The sequence below is a fragment of the Sphaerodactylus townsendi genome, linkage group LG04, assembly GCF_021028975.2.
Source record: "Sphaerodactylus townsendi isolate TG3544 linkage group LG04, MPM_Stown_v2.3, whole genome shotgun sequence".
In the NCBI taxonomy this organism is placed as follows: Eukaryota; Metazoa; Chordata; class Lepidosauria; order Squamata; family Sphaerodactylidae; genus Sphaerodactylus; species Sphaerodactylus townsendi.
This window is the reverse complement of record NC_059428.1, coordinates 9288445-9306011: the sequence shown is the minus strand read 5'-3', so window position 1 is coordinate 9306011 and position 17567 is coordinate 9288445. Positions and strand designations below refer to the sequence as shown.

The following is a 17567-nucleotide window of genomic DNA, read 5'->3' as shown; positions in this document are numbered from 1 at the left end:
TAATTTTCCTTCATGGATTTCACGCTGCACAGTTCCTGTGGCTCTGGGGAAATGTTTTGTTTAAAATGGCGAAACGGTTGCATCAGCGTCTCTTTTCACGCTCGGCACGACTCTGTCTGGTATCGATCAGTTGCCAAAGAGAACGGCCTGGTTGGTCCCAGGACTGGGACACAGGTCAGGGCTATTTTGAGAAGAGTCTGATCTGTAAATAGTTATATTATTGACCTCTGGACATGCAGGGAAAGGGTTGCAGTTAGATCAGAGGGGGGGGGAAGTGCTTCTTGCTGGCAAGGATCCGTGCCAATCATGCTTACTGTGACTGACAACCGTCTGGTCTTGCTGCTTAAATTGCCACCAGAGAGGCTGGGACTTCTGAGTTCTCTCTGCTACCAGCTTCTGGTAATTCCTCATTGAGTCCATCAGAAACCAGCCAGCTCCAAGCTCCCGAAAAGCCTCCCAGCAGCCATGGAAGGGTACTTCTCTGCCGTCCGCAAAATGGAGCAGACTGTGATGTTCCCCAGCCTCCTCCGAGAGGTCTCTTTGGACGAGCACGAGAGTGGACGGGAAGCGGAGTTGGGCGACAAAGACCTCTACGACTATTTCTCTCTGCTCAAGAACATCAAGCAGACGGTGGAAGGAGGCCTCTTGGCTCTGGACACGCAGAACTCACACTTGTCTACTGGCCTGAGAGAACAGGAGGGCCAAAAGGAGGCAGATCTCGAAGGACTCTTTTATTACCACGTCTCGGGCTTGTGTCGGGTTCTCACGCAGCTCACCGAGGGGGCCAAGACGGTGACTTCCAGGTATAACCAGATCATGGGGCAGATCAACCACAGCAACATGTCTCTCGGCTGGTGAGAAATTCGAAAGGTGAGCAACGGTCACAGTGGCCTCTTCCAAAAAAACCTTCCTTCTCAGCGTGGTGTAGTGGTTAAGAACAGGTGCACTCCAGTCTGGAGAACCGGGTTTGATTCCCCGCTCTGCCACTTGACCTGCGGACACTTATCTGGGGAACTAGATTAGCCTGTGCACTCCAACATATGCCAGCTGGGTGATCTTGGGCTAGTCACAGCTCTTTGGAGCTCTCTCAGCTCCAGCCACCTCACAGGGTGTTTGTTGGGGGAGGGAAGGAAAGGAGATTGTAAGCCCCTTTGAGACTCCTTACAGGAGAGAAAGGGGGGATATAAATCCAAACCCTTGCCCTCCCCCTCCTCCTCCTCCTCCTCCTTCCCCCCTCCCTGCTCAGGTTGTTGAATCTGCTTGGCAACCTCTTTTGCAGGTAGAAAATAGGACTTTGTCCTTCAAGAAAAGATTGGGCCCTCTGGCAGAAGAAGAGCAAAAATAAATCTGCCAGGGTAAACAATCTAGCGATTTCCCCCGACCCCCAATTTCCCCCTCCAGTCCGTAAGCTCGGAGGGGTTTCAGCAAAATAACTCCCTCGTCCCTTGGTTTAATTTTCCTTTCACTTTTTCCTCAGTTGCTTCCAAAGTTGTGTGCCCCCTAAGCACGTTCATGCTGTTTTGAAATGTGATATTCTTCTGCTGACCGGGGGAGTTTTCCAAGAAAGCAGGAAATTCATTGTTGGGGAGAGAGGCTAGGTTTTGTGCTTCTGGGACTGCCGTGAGCTGTCCAGTTTATTGCACAGTGAGGACCTGTGAGGTATTGCAAACAGTGTGTGGCAATTTGCAAACCTCCCATGTCTTTGCAGCTCCAGATCATGGGGCAGATCAACCACAGCTCTTTGGCTTAAGTCATATTTTTCTGCATACCTGGGATCTCCTCAGCCAGTACAGATGCCCAGTACAGATGTTTTTCTGCTTTTGCAATTGGCACCTGGAGGACCCTGGCCGCTTTCCTATCAGATGTGGTGATCATTACAGGGGTCTAGAAATGGAACTCCTGGCCACATCTACCCCTGCTCCCATTTCCCAATTAAAGGTGTGGAAAGGAGGAAAATGAAGCCTAAGGGGCAGTAGAATTTGCTGGCAGAACACACCAACAAGTGGGCTGTGTAAATCCCTCACTGCTATTCACCATTCTCACACCCAAATTTCTCTTTTGTAGCTGATTGTGTGTAGGTGTGTAACCATAAGTCACTACGGTGATCCTGTGAATTAACATTGTGTATTAGAGTGATGAATAAGATGTATAATTTGAGCAGTGATTTTTTTGCAAATTCATGCCTTTCTCCTGTCATTAATTTCACAGGGCTATTGCAGCTATGTTTCTCGAGCACCTCCTTGAATGGATTCTTAGAAGAACCTGAGGGTGCGGCTGACACTGAGAGGTCTACGTAGCTTGCCTGCCAAACAGGGTTGTATCAACAGCAACGATAACTGGGACACTTTGTGCACAGACTTTGATGGATAAAATGGAGCTGCCGCTGGTGGGGCTCCTTTTTTCTTTCTGATGTTACTTGCATTTGAAAATCACTGTAATTTATAAAAGAATTAATGCTTTTTGTACCTTCAAGCATATTATTAACAGTGGGTTATGGGCCCAGAGAACTAATAAAAGACTTTGTTTTTTTAAGGAATGGTTCGTTGTTGCTGACTAATAGTAATTGTAGTAATAATATGTGGTACTAAAGTGTGGACAAAACACCTCACCAGGGGCAGTTTACCAGTTTTAACACCCTTCTCAGTCCAATCAGATTTCTGTTCCACCCAGCTTACAACAAATTCAGGGCAGAATACAGATGCGTCTTCCTTTTCCCTTTTCTTGTCACAACAGCCCTGATGGTAGGTTAGGCTGAGAGTTAGTGATTGGTCAAAGGACATCCAGAAAGGTACATGTAAGTAGGGGTGTTAAACCCAGGTTTCCCAGATCCTAGTCCAACACACACTGGCAGAACAGTACATTTCTTTATTTCTTTAGTGGTTTCTGCACAGCACCCTACTAACAGGTAAGCCATGTTCTTAATGAACCTGGTTTCCCATTTTACTTTGCACTGGAGATTTACTTTATACTGGCCCAGAAGCAATTGCAAACCGGGTTGCTGTGGCTCCTTTGGTTTCTCCAAAAATATCACTAATTTAGTGATTTTTGTAAAACCCAGGTTGAGGGAAATATAAAGGGGTGAATCTGTTCTGGGGAAGAGCCCTGTGTGAAGTTCTTCACCAAAAGAGAATACATAGCTTCCTCAGCCTTGGGTTGTGTGAAACCGTAGGGACATGTTCTTACACTATAAAGCTAACAAGAAGAGCAGTTGGGGGTTATTGGCAAACCAGTCATTTGTGGAGTATAGGTTGCCAACTCTGATTTGGGAACACTTGACATTGGGGGCAGAGCCTAAGGAAGGCAAGGTTTGGGGGGACGGGGTCCTCAGCAGGGTCTAGAGTCTACTTCCAAAGCAGCCTTTTCTCTAGAGAAACTGATCTTGACCATCTGGGAGATCAATCATAACAGCAGAAGATCTGCAAACATCACCTGGAGATTGACATCCATGGTGCGGTAGCAACCACAGGGTGGGAATTTTGCGGGAGAACACTGCGAGGCACATTGTCCACATCTCTGCACTTACCATTATATGACCTACATTTAGGCTGTTTTAGGGTTACCAGCTCTGTTGGGAAATTCCTGGAGATTTTTTTTTGGGGGGGGGGGGAAAACTAAGGAGTGATGGGATTTGGGAAGGGAGGTACTTCAGTGGGGAATAATGCCATAGAATCCACCTTATAAAATGGCCATTTTCTGTGGGTGAATTGATCTCTGTCCCCTGGAGATCAGTAGGAAAAGCAACAGTAGTAATAATCTCCAATCACCGCCTGGAGGCTGCCAATCCTAGGTCAGGTCCTAAAGACCAGCATAACATCACCTCCAGGAATGTTCCAGAAAGCTGTTTAAACCAGAGCCAAAGAGGAGGGAGGAAAACCTGAAAATGGAGTTCAGATGGGGGCTTGGGTTGCAAATGTCTGGTTGGGAAATTTCTGGCCTTGAGGAGTGTCACATACTTCACATATCCTGACAAGGAGAGGGGTGGCGGGTCCAGGAAAGATGGAGTTTGAAGAGTGGGATGGGGGGAACTCAACAGATGCCATAGAGTCCACCCTTCAAACCAGCCATTTTCTCTAGGGAAGCTGATCTCTATTGTCTGGTGATCATTCATAATTCCAGGAGATCTCTAGGCTCAACTGGAAGTTTGGCACATATTTTAGCAATCAATTTTTACTCATCAAAGCAAGTTATGTTGATGTAATGAAATTTGCATTTCATGGCTCTGTAAGTCACCATTCGCAGTTTTGGTTCCTTCCCTTCTGCTGGGTTGATGTTTCTGCTAATGGCCAATTCATACATTATAGAATCTTTGGGTCTCCCTGTGTGGCCAAACCTGGTAGATGGAGTTGCCAAGAAGAAGAAGAAGAAGAAGAAGAAGAAGAGGAGGAGGAGGAGGAGGAGGAGGAGGTTGGATTTCTACACCATTTTTCTCAACTGTAAGGAGCTTCGAAGCAGCTTACAAACTTCTTCCCTTCCTCTCCCCACAACAGACCACTCGCGAGGTAGGTGGGGTTGGGAGAGTTCAGAGAGAACTGTGACTGGCCCAAGACGACCCAGCAGCCTTCCTGTGGAGGAGTGGGAAAACAAATCTAGTTCACCAGATTAGAATCTGCTGCTCCTGTGAAGGAGTGGGGAATCAAATCCAGTTCTCCACATTAGCGTCCACTGTTACTAACCACTACACCAGGTTGCCGAAATCAAGGGTGAAATCAAAGGGTGGCAATTCTGCTGAGATTGCATTCAGTGATTTGTTTAGCTCATATTCTAGCACCACATATTATGATGATGATTGTGTTGTTGTCATCAACCATAACTTACAAGAAAAATAAACCATTTTATTAGTTCTCTGGGCTCATTACCCATTGTTAATAATATACTTGCAGGTACAAAAAGCTTCAGTTCTTTTATAAGTTACAAGCAATTTTCAAACAACAAGAACATCAGAAGGAAAACCAGAGTAGCACCCGTGTTAGCTTTTTCGTAGCCATCACAGTCCATACTTTGAATGTCCAAGTATTGTTGCAGCTAAAGTAATCTTGCTTGGTTTGCCGGCAATCCAGACCTCATGGTGTCAGTCGCTTCAACAGTTTCTTCAAGGAGAAACCTGATGAATGTAGCAACAGTGGTTCTGTGAAATGAAGTCATAAGAGAAAGGCATGAATTTCCAAAAGCTCAAGTTCTGTATCGTATACACAGCACTAACCAGCAACCAGAGGCTTATCTAGGGAAAATGTAGCCCTGCCCTCCCCCACCACAATCAAACAATTTTTTTTGCACCAGGTCTTGAAGTCAGTGTATGAACCTGAGGGGAAGGAGGAGGGGCGTAGGGGTGATTTTTCACCTACCACGTGACTAAATGGCTGCAGCTCGGGGACATTTGACCCCATATGCCCCCCCTAGGCAGTACACCCTTGCCAGCAACATGTAGCACTGAGGAGAAATTCTGGTGTAGGAATGGGGATAACAGTGAGTTATGTAGGAATGGGGATAACAGTAGTGTAGGAATGGGGATAACAGCAATGGGGATACATTGACTCAGCTGTTAGAATGGGAATCTCCAGATGTTCAGGAATCCATTTCCATCAGCCCCTACCAGCATGGCCAATTGGCCATGCTGACAGAGGCTGATGGGAATTGTAGTTCCTGAACATCTGGAGAGCTGCAGGTTCCCTACCCCTGCCATATGTTCTGCCAGCAAATTCTGCTGCCCCTGAGGCTGCATTCTCCTCGCCCTCACCCCTTTAAGATAGAAATGGAAACCAGGGAAGATTTGGTGAAGGGCTTCCATTTCTAGACCTCCTAAACACCTCCACATCTGATGGTAAAGAGGCCAGTCTTCTCCCACTGTAGTGCGAAAACTCGAAAGCAGAAAGAAATAAGCTATCCACGCACAGGGCTGAGGTCTCTACTGACTCACCAGGTATGCAAACGAATGAATGAACGAACGAACGAACGAACGAACGAACAAACAAACAAAAGGCTTAAGGCACAGAATTTTGGAGTGGGAATTTCCAGACCCATCTCCCACAACTTGCAATTCTTAACAGGCAAAGCCACCCCCCTCCCCAGATGAGGGACTCCCCAGGTAGGCAGAGAAACATGATGTTAGGAAATGGTCTCAGAAGGAATTGGCATGCTCAGGGGCACAGGACACTAAAAGCAGCTGAGAGAAAAGAAAAAATAAAATAGAGAAGAGAGTTCGTACGCTCAACCCTCTGAAAACCAAGTGACCCCTTTTGCGGGGGGCATCTCCAAATTATTTGCCCCAAAAGAATGTTCTTTTAGGAGGTTAAGAGCTCGTGTATCTAATCTGGAGGAACCGGGTTTGATTCCCAGCTCTGCTGCCTGAGCTGTGGAGTCTTATCTGGGGAATTCAGATTAGCCTGTGCACTCCCACACACGCCAGCTGGGTCACCTTGGGCTAGTCACAGCTTCTCGGAGCTCTCTCAGCCCCACCTACCTCACAGGGTGTTTGTTGTGAGGGGGGAAGGGCAAGGAGATTGTCAGCCCCTTTGAGTCTCTTGCAGGAGAGAAAGAGGGGATATAAATCCAAACTCTTCTTGTCTGCCACGGGACCACAGGGGACAGTGCTGCCTTCTACCAAACAGATTCAAGAACCTGAGCAGGGAGGGAGGGAGGTTTCTTTGGAAGACTATGATGGTTGCTCACCTTTCCAGGTTCCTACCAGCCAAGAGACATCTCGCTGTGGTTGATCTGCCCCATGATCTGGTTGTACCTGGAAGTCACCGTCTTGGCCCCCTCGGTGAGTTGCGTGAGGACCCGGTACAAGCCGGAGACGTGATAATAAAACAGTCCTTCGAGATCTGCTTCCTCTTGACTCTGTTGTTCTTTCAGACTGGTAGGAAAGTGCGAGGTCTTGGTGTCCAGAGCCAAGAGGCCTCCTTCCACCGTCTGCTTGATGTTCTTGAGCAGGGGTAATATTCGTAGAGGTCTTTGTCGCCCAACTCCACTTCCCATCCGCTGTCGTGCTCGTCCAAAGAGACCTCTCGGAGGAGGCTGGGGAACATCACGTTCTGCTCCATCTTGTGGATGGCGGAGAAGTACTCTTCCATGGTTGCTGGAGAGGCTTTTTGGGAGCTTGAAGCTGGCTGGTTTCTGATGGACCCAATGAAGAAGTCTTTCTGGTCGCAGAGAGAGGTCTGAAGTCCCAGCCTCACTGGCGGCAATTTAAGCAGCGAGACTGGAGGGTTGTCAGCCACCGAGAGCGTGATTGGGATGGATCCTTGCCAGCTGGAAACACTTTTTTGTCTTCTGGTCAACCCTGTGAGGACAGTTGAAAGCCGCAAGACCAGATGGCTGTCAGTCACCGTGAGCGTGATTGGGACGGATCCTTGCCAGCTGGAGACACTTTCTCCTGATGAAACTGTAGCCCTTTTTCTACATGTCCAGAGATCAATAATATAACTTTACAGATCAGAATCTTCTCAAAATAGCACTGAATTCCGTCCTGGGATGAAGCAAGACCATGTTCTTTGGCAACCAGTCAATATCAGACAAAGCTGAGCCAAGCATGAGGAGAGATGCTGATGCAACCGCTTCACCAAAGCTGGAAAAACACTGGAGCTTGAAATCCATGAAAGAAAATTACCTGCATTTTGAGTGTAGGTACCCAAATGGCGTAGGGCAGTGGTGGCGAACCTATGGCACGGGTGCCAGAGGTGGCACTCAGAGCCCTCTCTGTGGGCACGTGCAAACAGAGTCCCTCCCCCACACATCTAGACTGGCCTGGGTCACTGGGCTTGATTATTAACATTAAACCTAAGACCTAGTTTTGGGGAAGCAGTGTAGGTAACCCTGTTAAGCGCTGTTAAACCCCACTGATTTTCATGCGAAGAACTAAAATGTGATCCTTTACCTGGGAGTACGCTCGGTTGCTGGCAATGGGGCTTGCTTCTGAGTAAACCCTCCTAGGGTCATGATTCACCCATTGGAAGAGTTGCACGGTTGCTACTGGATTCCAATCTAATTGGATTTTGTCTTATTGGTCTTTAAGGTGCTAGTGGATTCCATTCTAATTGGATTTTGTCTTATTGGTCTTTAAGGAGCTACTGGATTCCATTCTAATTGGATTTTGTCTCATTGGTCTTTAAGGTGCTACTGGATTCCAATCTAATTGGATTTTGTCTTATTGGTCTTTAAGGAGCTACTGGATTCCAATCTAATTGGATTTTGTCTTATTGGTCTTTAAGGAGCTACTGGATTCCATTCTAATTGGATTTTGTCTCATTGGTCTTTAAGGTGCTACTGGATTCCATTCTAATTGGATTTTGTCTTATTGGTCTTTAAGGTGCTACTGGATTCCAATCTAATTGGATTTTGTCTTATTGGTCTTTAAGGTGCTAGTGGATTCCAATCTAATTGGATTTTGTCTTATTGGTCTTTAAGGTGCTACTGGATTCCAATCTAATTGGATTTTGCCTAATTGGTCTTTAAGGAGCTACTGGAGTCCAATCTAATTGGATTTTGTCTTAGTCAGGGGTAGGGAACCTGCGGCTCTCCAGATGTTCAGGAACTACAATTCCCATCAGCCTCTGTCAGCATGGCCAATTGGCCATGCTGGTGGGGGCTGATGGGAATTGTAGTTCCTGAACATCTGGAGAGCCGCAGGTTCCCTACCCCTGGTCTTAGTGGTCTTTAAGGTGCTACTGGATTCCAATCTACTCTACCGCAGACCAATAAATTTTAACCCTCTGAAATGATCATTGATGGGATAGCAGTTTTTAAATTAAAATTAAACGAATACATTTTTTAGTTGGCCTGCAGTTTGTTAAGCATCCTTGCGCAACTGCTTCGTGCCACTGGCCAGCGGATTGCTACACCTTTTTGCACAACTACTTCATGATACTGGCCAATGCATTGCTCAGCATCCTTGCACAACTGCTTCGTGCCACTGGCCTGCAAATTGCTAAGCCTCCTTGTGCAACTGCTTCAAGCCACTGTTTGTCTAAAAATCTGGACAATTCACAAACAGGAGAATTGCTGGGCTGTTCTTTAGTGTTTGCTCTTTGGCGTGGCCTCCCCGACATTGTCTCAGTTGCCCAGGGTCTAGAAACGTTCCTTGCCAAGCCCTGTTTGGAGATCCCAGCCTGGATGATTTACGATGGCTTTTTCCACTTCTCCTCTCCCTCTTATGACTGGGTCACCTGAAATGTCATGGCGCCTCCTGGACAAAGGTGGGTAGCTCATTCCAGGTAAAAGGGCCTAGGGCTGAAATCCAGTCTGTAAATAAAAAATCACATTGCACTGTATCAAGTAGCTGATGAACTTTGGATTCCAGCAGCTGAAAAACAGGGACCTTTTTAGCGGCACTGATCCCAGTCATGCTTCCCATGACTGACAGGTGAACCATCTTGTGGTATAAATTGTCCTCTCTGGAGCTGGAAGTCGTGACTTCTCCCTTGTCTAGCTGGTTTGTCTTGAAGCCCTATTGAAAAATCGGCATGCCAGTGGTGTAGTGGAGGGGTACAGAGGGGCTAGAGCCGTGGTGGCGAACTTTTGGCACTCCAGATGTTATGGACTACAATTCCCATCAGCCCCCTGCCAGCATGGTCAATTGGCCATGCTGGCAGGGGCTGGTGGGAATTGTAGTCCATAACATCTGGAGTGCCCAAGGTTCGCCACCACTGGGCTAGAGCAGTAGAGGGATCCAAAAATTTTAGCAACAGGTTCCCATGGTGGTGCGATTCAAACTATGGAGTAGCTCCAATGGGGCTGGGCGGGGCACAACGGGGGCGTGGGCGGGCATTCTGGGGGCGGGCATTCCTGGGCGGGGCTGTGCAAGGACGCAGCCGCTGCGCCGGTCCTTCGGCGGGAAACAAATGCATGCAGGCGCAGGCTTCCACGCACGCCGGTGCATTTCCTGCTAGACTGCTTCAAGTTCTGCGCGCTACTGCTGAGAGGAGGGGCGTAACGAAGGCAAAAATCACGTGGCAAAATCACCCATTAGTAACCCCCTCTCGGCACACATAAACAATTAGTAACCTACTCTCGGGAACCTGTGAGGACCTGCTGGATCCCACCTCTGGGCTAGAGCCCTGGGCGCTGATTCTTGAGGTCATGTGGGGTGGTGCATTGCAGGGCCGTTCCCCATGGAGTTTGGGACAGGGGCACAGTTGAATGCCAGCCAGCAGAGCTTGCTCTGTCTCCAAAGTCCCTGCTTGGCTCAAGAGCGGGACCACCCAGGCTCATCCTGTCCCCAAATTCCACATGGAGTTTGGGGCTGGTGTGCAGTTGCTGCTCACTTGGCACCGGGTTCAAAACTGGGTTTTAAAAAAACTTGCTCAGTGAGCGAGTCTGAAAAACACAATTTACCCGCCAGTTGGGGGAGCGGGGGAAAGCACGGCGCTGCCTCTTTTTGGAAGTGGCGGCTGTGTGAAGTGCTTCCAGGGAATGGTTTCTACTGTGCCTGGGGCGCTGTTTTTGGGCCATGCAGAGTGGGCCCGAGAGAAGAGGAAAGCCAGGAAAAGACCAATGCCAAAAGGCCAGAGGCGTAGCTATAAGGGGACGGGGGGTGCACTGTGAACCAGGCGTGCACCAGTGGGGGGCAGAAAATCACCCCTGACCCTGTCCCCTTCCCCCTCGCCCACCCCACCCCACCTTGCCAGGCCTGGCCCCACCCCACAAGCTTAGCCGGTTTTCAGCCAGCAGAAAAAGGTATGTGGGGGGCAGAGGCGGAGGTGGGGCGTGGGCGGGACTGCGGGGGATGGCGCCCGGGTGCCATTTTGCCCTGAGCGCCATTTTCTCCTGCTACGCCCCTGCAAAGGCTCTTTTATTACTATGTATCCGGCTTGTACCAGATCTTCACTCAGCTAACATGGAAAGCCAGTGGCGTGATCTCCAAATATAATGAAATCCACCTGCTCTTAACCACTACACCATGCTGGCTTACAGAGCCACACAGAGGCAGTTTTCCATTGCCTTCCTCTGTACAGCTACCCTGGACTTCCCTGATACTAATGAGGGCCAACCGTGTTTGGCTTCTAAGATCTGACAAGATTGTGCTAGTGTAGGTCATCTCGGTCAGGGCACACATATTCATGGCTGAAATATATTGTGAACAATCAGTAGCTTGCTTGCTTTAGGACAATCATGTCGCTTTATCAAGAACAAACACCTTTCCTGGGGTTCATATCACTGTGGGAACGCTGGGGTAATATAATCATGAATGGCGTTTTAGAATGCCTTATTCTGGATATGTTTGCATTCCTAAAGAAGGTGTACAGCTGTTGAAACCACTAAGTCCTCCAGGTATGCTGATAGTAAAGGACTATCTTTAAATTCAGTCTGTGTTTCATTACACAGTAAAAACATAAAGAATTCCTAGATCTTATGGTTCCTATGTATACAATTGTATTTCCTGTATATGTATATTGTTAGTAGTTGTACTTTTTGTAACTTTTTGTGCTTATATATGTTCACAGCTGTTTTGGACAGTAGTTCACTTAATTTCACTTTCCAATTCGCTTAATAAATTAGTATCGAAGTCTGTGTATTTGAGTTCGTACGCAGCGGGTCCGGCTATATTTTTTGTTTATTGTTAGTCATAAGCAGAGGTGGGATCCAGCAGGTTCTCACCAGTTCCCGAGAGTGGGTTACTAATTATTGGTGTGTGCCGAGAGGGGGTTACTAATTGGGTCTGCTTTTCCGTTAGAAATTCCATTAGGTCCAAAAATCACAAAGTCCTGTTGTTTCCTATGTGGCTGGTGAGCGAAGGTAGAAAACGGGATAATTCTCCCTGTTGGGCTGTTTTAAAAACATGTTTTAGAAATATGGTAAAGTTCCTTGTTTAAGGAAAGTCTCCTTCTTTTGATTTCTAGAAACAAAATTAAGTATTTGAAAGTATTAAGTATTTGACAGGCAGTCAATTAGAGGAGAGGTAGTTGTTTCTGTTGGCAGAAGACGATAGGACTTGCTAGAATGAGTTTAAATTAGGGGCAGAAAGATAACTAGCTGGAAATTAGGAACTTCTTTTTTACAGTAAGAGTTTTTTACAGTAAGAGAGAAATTATTAATGCCCCGCCCCGGAATGCCTGGCCACGCCCCCGTCATGCCCCGCCCAGCCCCATTGGCCACTGTTTGAATCCCACCACCATGGGAACCTGTTACTAAAATTTTTGGATCCCACCACTGGTCATAAGAGAACCGTGACCCTAATTTCACCAGTGAAATACGGAAGGGTGTGATTGAGCTGTTTTGTCTTTTCTCAGACTGGGTTCCAAACCTGATTCTGACATGAAACTTGCAGAGGAACCTCGGGCCAGCCTTATCAGCCTTGCTGGGTTATTGTGCGGCTGGAGAAGGGGCACCCACGTGGCCTTGGAGAAAACTCCTTGGAGAAAAGTCAGGATGAAAAACTGCTGAGGAAAAAAACGTTTCAGAGTTTCTCAGCTTCAGGTCTAGGCCAGAGGTGTCCAACTCTGGCACTTCAGATGTCCAGGGACTACAATTCCCATCAGCCCCCAATTGGCCATGCCAGCAGGGGCTGGTTGGAATTGTAGTCCATGAACATCTGAAGCACCAGAGTTGGACACCACGGTCTAGGCCTTCCTCTGTGTCACTTTCTCTTACTGAGACAACTCTCATGCTTAGCCTGGGCACTCCCACACATGCCAGCTGGGTGACCTTGGGCTAGTCACAGCTTCTCGGAGCTCTCTCAGCCCCACCTACCTCACAGGGTGTTTGTTGTGAGGTGGGGAAGGGCAAGGAGATTGTAAGCCCCTTTGAGTCTCCTGCAGGAGAGAAAGGGGGGATATAAATCCAAACTCTTCTTCTTCTTTATTTATTTAGAGGGTTGGTTTTAAAGGAACAAACCAGATGCCCAGGTCTCCAGACGGACAAAAGGAGAAACCTGCCCAGGGCACAGAAATTAAGCCCCTTTGAGTCTCCTATAAGAGAGAAAGGGGGGATATAAATCCAAACTCCTCCTCCTCCTCCTCTTCCTCTTCTTCCTCTTCTTCCTCTTCCTCTTCTTCTTCTTCTTCTTCTTCCTCCTCCTCCTCCTTCTCCTCCTCCTCTTCTTCTTCTTCTTCTTCTTCTTCTTCTTCTTCTTCTTCTTCTTCTCCTTCTTCTTCTTCTCCTTCTTCAGCGTTGCTTAATCTGGGGGGAGGGGTGGTTAAGGCCCTGCTCAAAAGTTGGTGGGAATTTTCCACATGGCACCCATTGGGAGACTCAGCATAACCGTACCTGCTATTGATTTGCCTTTGCAATACCACCTGGGGTAAAAGACCCAAACTCTAGTTTGACCAGAGGCCCATCTGCAAATACATTTACATTGCTAAACTCTGAAAAGGCCAATGACCCAGACAGAATTTGATTTGCTGCGAACAGAGGCAGCTTTTTGTTGGCATGGGAACATCTCCAGACATGCCCTCTGCGACTGACACGGTGACGTGTTCTTGCTATATAAATTGGCCTCCACAGGGTTTGAAAGCTCTTAACTTTTCGTGCATCCCTGCAGGGTCTTCTGCGAGCCAGCAAGCTTCAAATCCTGAAAAGGCCTCTCCTTAAAGCTATGGAAGAATACTTCTCGGCTGTGAGCAAGATGGAGCAGACAGTGATGTTCCCCAGCCTCCTCCGAGGGATTTCCTTGGATAAGCTGGACGACCCCACCGAGGCCGATTCCGGCAGTAAAGACCTATATGAATATTTCATGCAGCTGAAATCCATCAAGGGGATGGTAGAAGGTGGTTTGGCGCCTCTCGAGGGGAGGGACCCTAGCATTGCGGTCCGGCTGAGGGAACAGGAAGACCGAGAGAAAGCCGACCTGGAGGGGTTCTTCTATTATCACGTCTCCAACTTGTACCGCATCCTCAACCAGCTGACCAGGAGAGCCGACGCCGTGACCACAAAGTACAACGAAATAATGTGCCAGATTAACCGGAACTGAAGTATGCTCAGCTGGTGAGATGAATGCTGTGAGGAATCAGGGTAAGGGCTTTGAGGATCGTGTGCACATCCTACATTTTGGTTTATTTACTGTGTCCAGTTCTGGTCGCCGCATCTCAAAAAGGATATCGAAGAGATAGAAAAAGTGCAGAGAAGGGCAATGAGGATGATTGAGGGACTGGAGCACCTTCCCTATGAGGAGAGGCTGCAGCGTTTGGGACTCTTTAGTTTGGACAGGAGACGTCTGAGGGGGGATATGATTGAAGTCTATAAAATTATGCATGGGGTAGAAAATGTTGACAGAGAGAAATTTTTCTCTCTTTCTCACAATACTAGAACCAGGGGGCATCCATTGAAAATGCTGGGGGGAAGAATTAGGACTAATAAAAGGCAACACTTCCTCACGCAACGGGTGTTTGGTGTTTGGAATATGCTGCCACAGGAGGTGGTGATGGCCACTAACCTGGATAGCTTTCAAAGGGGCTTGGACAGATTGATGGAGGAGAAGTCGATCTCTGGCTACCAATCTTGATCCTCCTTGATCTGAGATTGCAAATGCCTTAACAGACCAGGTGATCGGGAGCAACAGCCGCAGAAGGCCATTGCTTTCACCTCCTGCATGTGAGCTCCCAAAGGCACCTGGTGGGCCACTGCGAGTAGCAGAGAGCTGGACTAGATGGACTCTGGTCTGATCCAGCGGGCTTGTTCTTATGTTCTTATGTTCTTATTTGCTGTCAAGTCAACAGCTGACTTGAGGTGAACCCATAAGGTTTTCAAGGCAAGAGCCGTTGGGGAGTGGTTTGCCACGTTTGCCACTGACTTCCTGTTGGCAATTTAATATATTAGCAGAGTAGAACAGAAGAGACTGGTTCACAGTTTTTTTTATATAAATGAGTTTACTAACTACTAACTACATTGGTTACCGGTTGAATTCCGAATCATCTTCAAGGTGCGGGTGTTGACCTTTAAGGCCTTACGCGGCCTGGGACCCTCGTACCTTCGGGACTGCATCACCCCATATGTCCCGGCTCGGCCTCTGCATTCAGCAGAGGCCAATTTACTGGAGATCCCTGGCCCCTCAATGACGCGGCCGGCCTCCACTCGGGCCAGGGCCTTTACGGCTCTGGCCCCTGCCTGGTGGAACACTCTACCACCAGCTGTCCGGGCCCTGCGGGACCTTGGAGAGTTCCGCAGGGCCTGCAAGACCGAGTTGTTCCACCGGGCCTTTGGAGAGACCAGCCGCTGAGGGTGCCCTGCCCTGCCCTCCCCCACTATATAGGGTCCCTAACATCATCGGGACCCATTATTCTCTTCTGGGAGGGTTGCATATGGGCTTCGTAGGATATTGTTTTAGAATGTAATTTTTTAACTTATATATATATGTTTTTATACATGATATTATATGGGTCACCGCCCTGAGCCCTTCGGGGATAAGGTGGTATATTAAATCAAATAATAAATAAATAAATACACTATAAAGGAAGGTTACGTGGAGAAAAAACAAGAAATGCTACACTTTTCTATGTTACTACACTTGGTTAGATACGCTTTGCAAGCGTCTGTCACACTTCAATCATGAAATGGTTAACAGTGGATGTTAGCTAGTTACTGAGGTCACAGTTTTATGGCCAGTCTATTGATTAAGTTATTGGTCGGTCAGTTCAACGTTGCTAACGTGAGTTCTGCAGCCTTCCATTCATGGTTCTTCTATTACCTCAGCATTCCTACAGAGTTCGAATAGAACTGTGACTAGCCCCAGCAGGCTTCTCGTGTAGGGTGGGGAAACAAAACCCGATTTTTTTCATCCCCTTATTTATTCCACAGGTCAGTTAAATCTTTCCCATCTGGAGGCCGAGGGGAACCAACTTCCGGTACGCACTAAACCCAACCCTCCGGAGGACTGCCGACCTGCCTGTTTTCAATAGCAAGAAGTCTTGACTTTTGCGACCACGGATCAAGATTACAAAGGGGAAAAAAATACTGTGATATTTTAAGTGTAATTTATTATTTATGTCTCTTGTCTGAAACGGTCTGCATTTGCTTTGCCAATGGCATTGCAGACATTGTCTAATGTTTGCAAAACATTGTTTTTATTGTATTTAATTTTATTTTGAGTACGGGGCTGTCTGTCAATAAAATGTCACGAGCAAACGTACTCTTGTTTGTTTGATGCCTGGCCTGCCCTCTTTTTGGCTTTTACCCTAATTCTGAGAGGTTCCCAGGCCTCATAAAGAGGTTGGCTACCCTAAACAAAAGTTTTTTCCACGCTTAATTTCTGTAATTGTCCAGGTGCTGCTTAAGGCATAGAAACAGAAGAGGTTAAAAAAAAGAAGATGTCAACTTCTGAGCCCTGGGAATTTGCAGTTTGTGTGTGCATTTGATGCAAAACCTGATGTGTCCTACATGCTTCAATAGTCATGTGCTAGGCCCACACTGGTCCTGACAAAATGAATACAAATTAGGTTAGCTCATCCTCCTTGAAACACAGAATCATAGAATAGAATAATACAATCACAGAATTGGAAGAAGAAGAAGAGGAGGAGGAGGAGGAGGAAGAGGAGGAGGAGTTTGGATTTATATCCCCCCTTTCTCTCCTGCGGGAGACTCAAAGGGGCTTACAATCTCCTTGCCCTTCCCCCCTCACAACAAACGCCCTGTGAAGTAGGTGGGGCTGAGAGAGCTCCAAGAAGCTGTGACTAGCCCAAGATCACCCAGCTGGCGTGTGTGGGAGTGTACAGGCGAATCTGAATTCCCCAGATAAGCCTCCACAGCTCAGGCGGCAGAGCTGGGAATCAAACCCGGTTCCTCCAGATTAGATACACGAGCTCTTAACCAGGGGTGTAGCTAGGGTAAATGGAGCCCGGGGCAAAATCTGAGTTTTGCGCCCCCCCCCCATTTGGGCAGCATCCCTCCCCCACCACGACCAAACAACATTTTTTGCACCAGGTCATCTCAAAGTCACCATTGCATTATAGAACATGCCCCAACACACAAATCTGAACACACCCAGGGCTCCCTAGTTTAAACAACATTGAAAGTGATGCTATTTTTTGAAGGCGGGGAATCCACCCTGAAACAGCATCACTTTTAATGTTTAAACTTTTAATGTTTAAACTACAGAGCCCAGATTCTCCTTTTAAATCCACCTTAAGGGGATACTCTGGGCTCCCTAGTTTAAAAAATATTGAAAGTGATGCTGTTTCAGGGTAGATTCCCCACCCCAAACTGCATCATTTTCAATGTTGGTTATTGTGGGTTTTCTGGGCTGTGTGGCCGTGGTCTGGTGTATCTTGTTCCTAATGTTTCACCTGCATCTGTGGCTGGCATCTTCAGAGGTGTATCACAGAGAGAAGTCTATTATACACTGTGTCCAGCCTTCTCTTATAACAGACTTCTCTCTGTGATACACTTCTGAAGATGCCAGCCACAGATGCAGGCGAAATGTTAGGAACAAGATCTATCAGACCATGGCTACACAGCCTGTAAAACTCACAACTACCAGTTGAATCTGGTTTTTGAAAGCCTTCAACAATACTTTTAATGTTTTTTTTTTTTAATCTAGGGAGCCCAGATTCTCCCTTTAAATCCACTCCAAAGGAGGTGGATTTAAAGAGAACCTGGGGAAAATTTGAGGGTGCCTGTTAAGGGAGCAATGTTTAAGCTAA

The 17567-nt window shown here is 47.4% G+C and overlaps 3 protein-coding genes across 3 annotated transcripts; 2 read left to right on the top strand and 1 right to left on the bottom strand.

The window, feature by feature from the left end:
- LOC125431756 (mid1-interacting protein 1-B-like) lies at positions 1–2536 on the top strand. Its single transcript, XM_048494852.1, has 2 exons — positions 1–870; positions 2209–2536. The coding sequence occupies exon 1, from the start codon at positions 466–468 to the stop codon at positions 856–858; it is 393 nt and encodes a 130-aa protein (XP_048350809.1). The 5' UTR covers positions 1–465; the 3' UTR covers positions 859–870; positions 2209–2536.
- A 2282-nt stretch (positions 2537–4818) lies between these two features.
- Positions 4819–7141, bottom strand: LOC125432026 (thyroid hormone responsive). The gene is given in 3 exon segments (XM_048495339.1): positions 4819–5125; positions 6667–6929; positions 6932–7141. Coding segments are annotated over 2 exon segments (390 nt in total). The 5' UTR covers positions 7071–7141; the 3' UTR covers positions 4819–5125; positions 6667–6678.
- A 6339-nt stretch (positions 7142–13480) lies between these two features.
- On the top strand, positions 13481–16057 carry LOC125432027 (mid1-interacting protein 1-B-like). The gene is made up of 2 exons (XM_048495340.1): positions 13481–13944; positions 15727–16057. The coding sequence occupies exon 1, from the start codon at positions 13529–13531 to the stop codon at positions 13901–13903; it is 375 nt and encodes a 124-aa protein (XP_048351297.1). The 5' UTR covers positions 13481–13528; the 3' UTR covers positions 13904–13944; positions 15727–16057.
- Positions 16058–17567: the final 1510 nt, after the last annotated feature.

What these genes read in the sequence shown, in the direction of transcription:
- LOC125432027 (XM_048495340.1), top strand. Translation starts at nt 13,529, where the DNA reads ATGGAAGAATACTTCTCGGCTGTGAGCAAGATGGAGCAGACAGTGATG.
- LOC125431756 (XM_048494852.1), top strand. Translation starts at nt 466, where the DNA reads ATGGAAGGGTACTTCTCTGCCGTCCGCAAAATGGAGCAGACTGTGATG.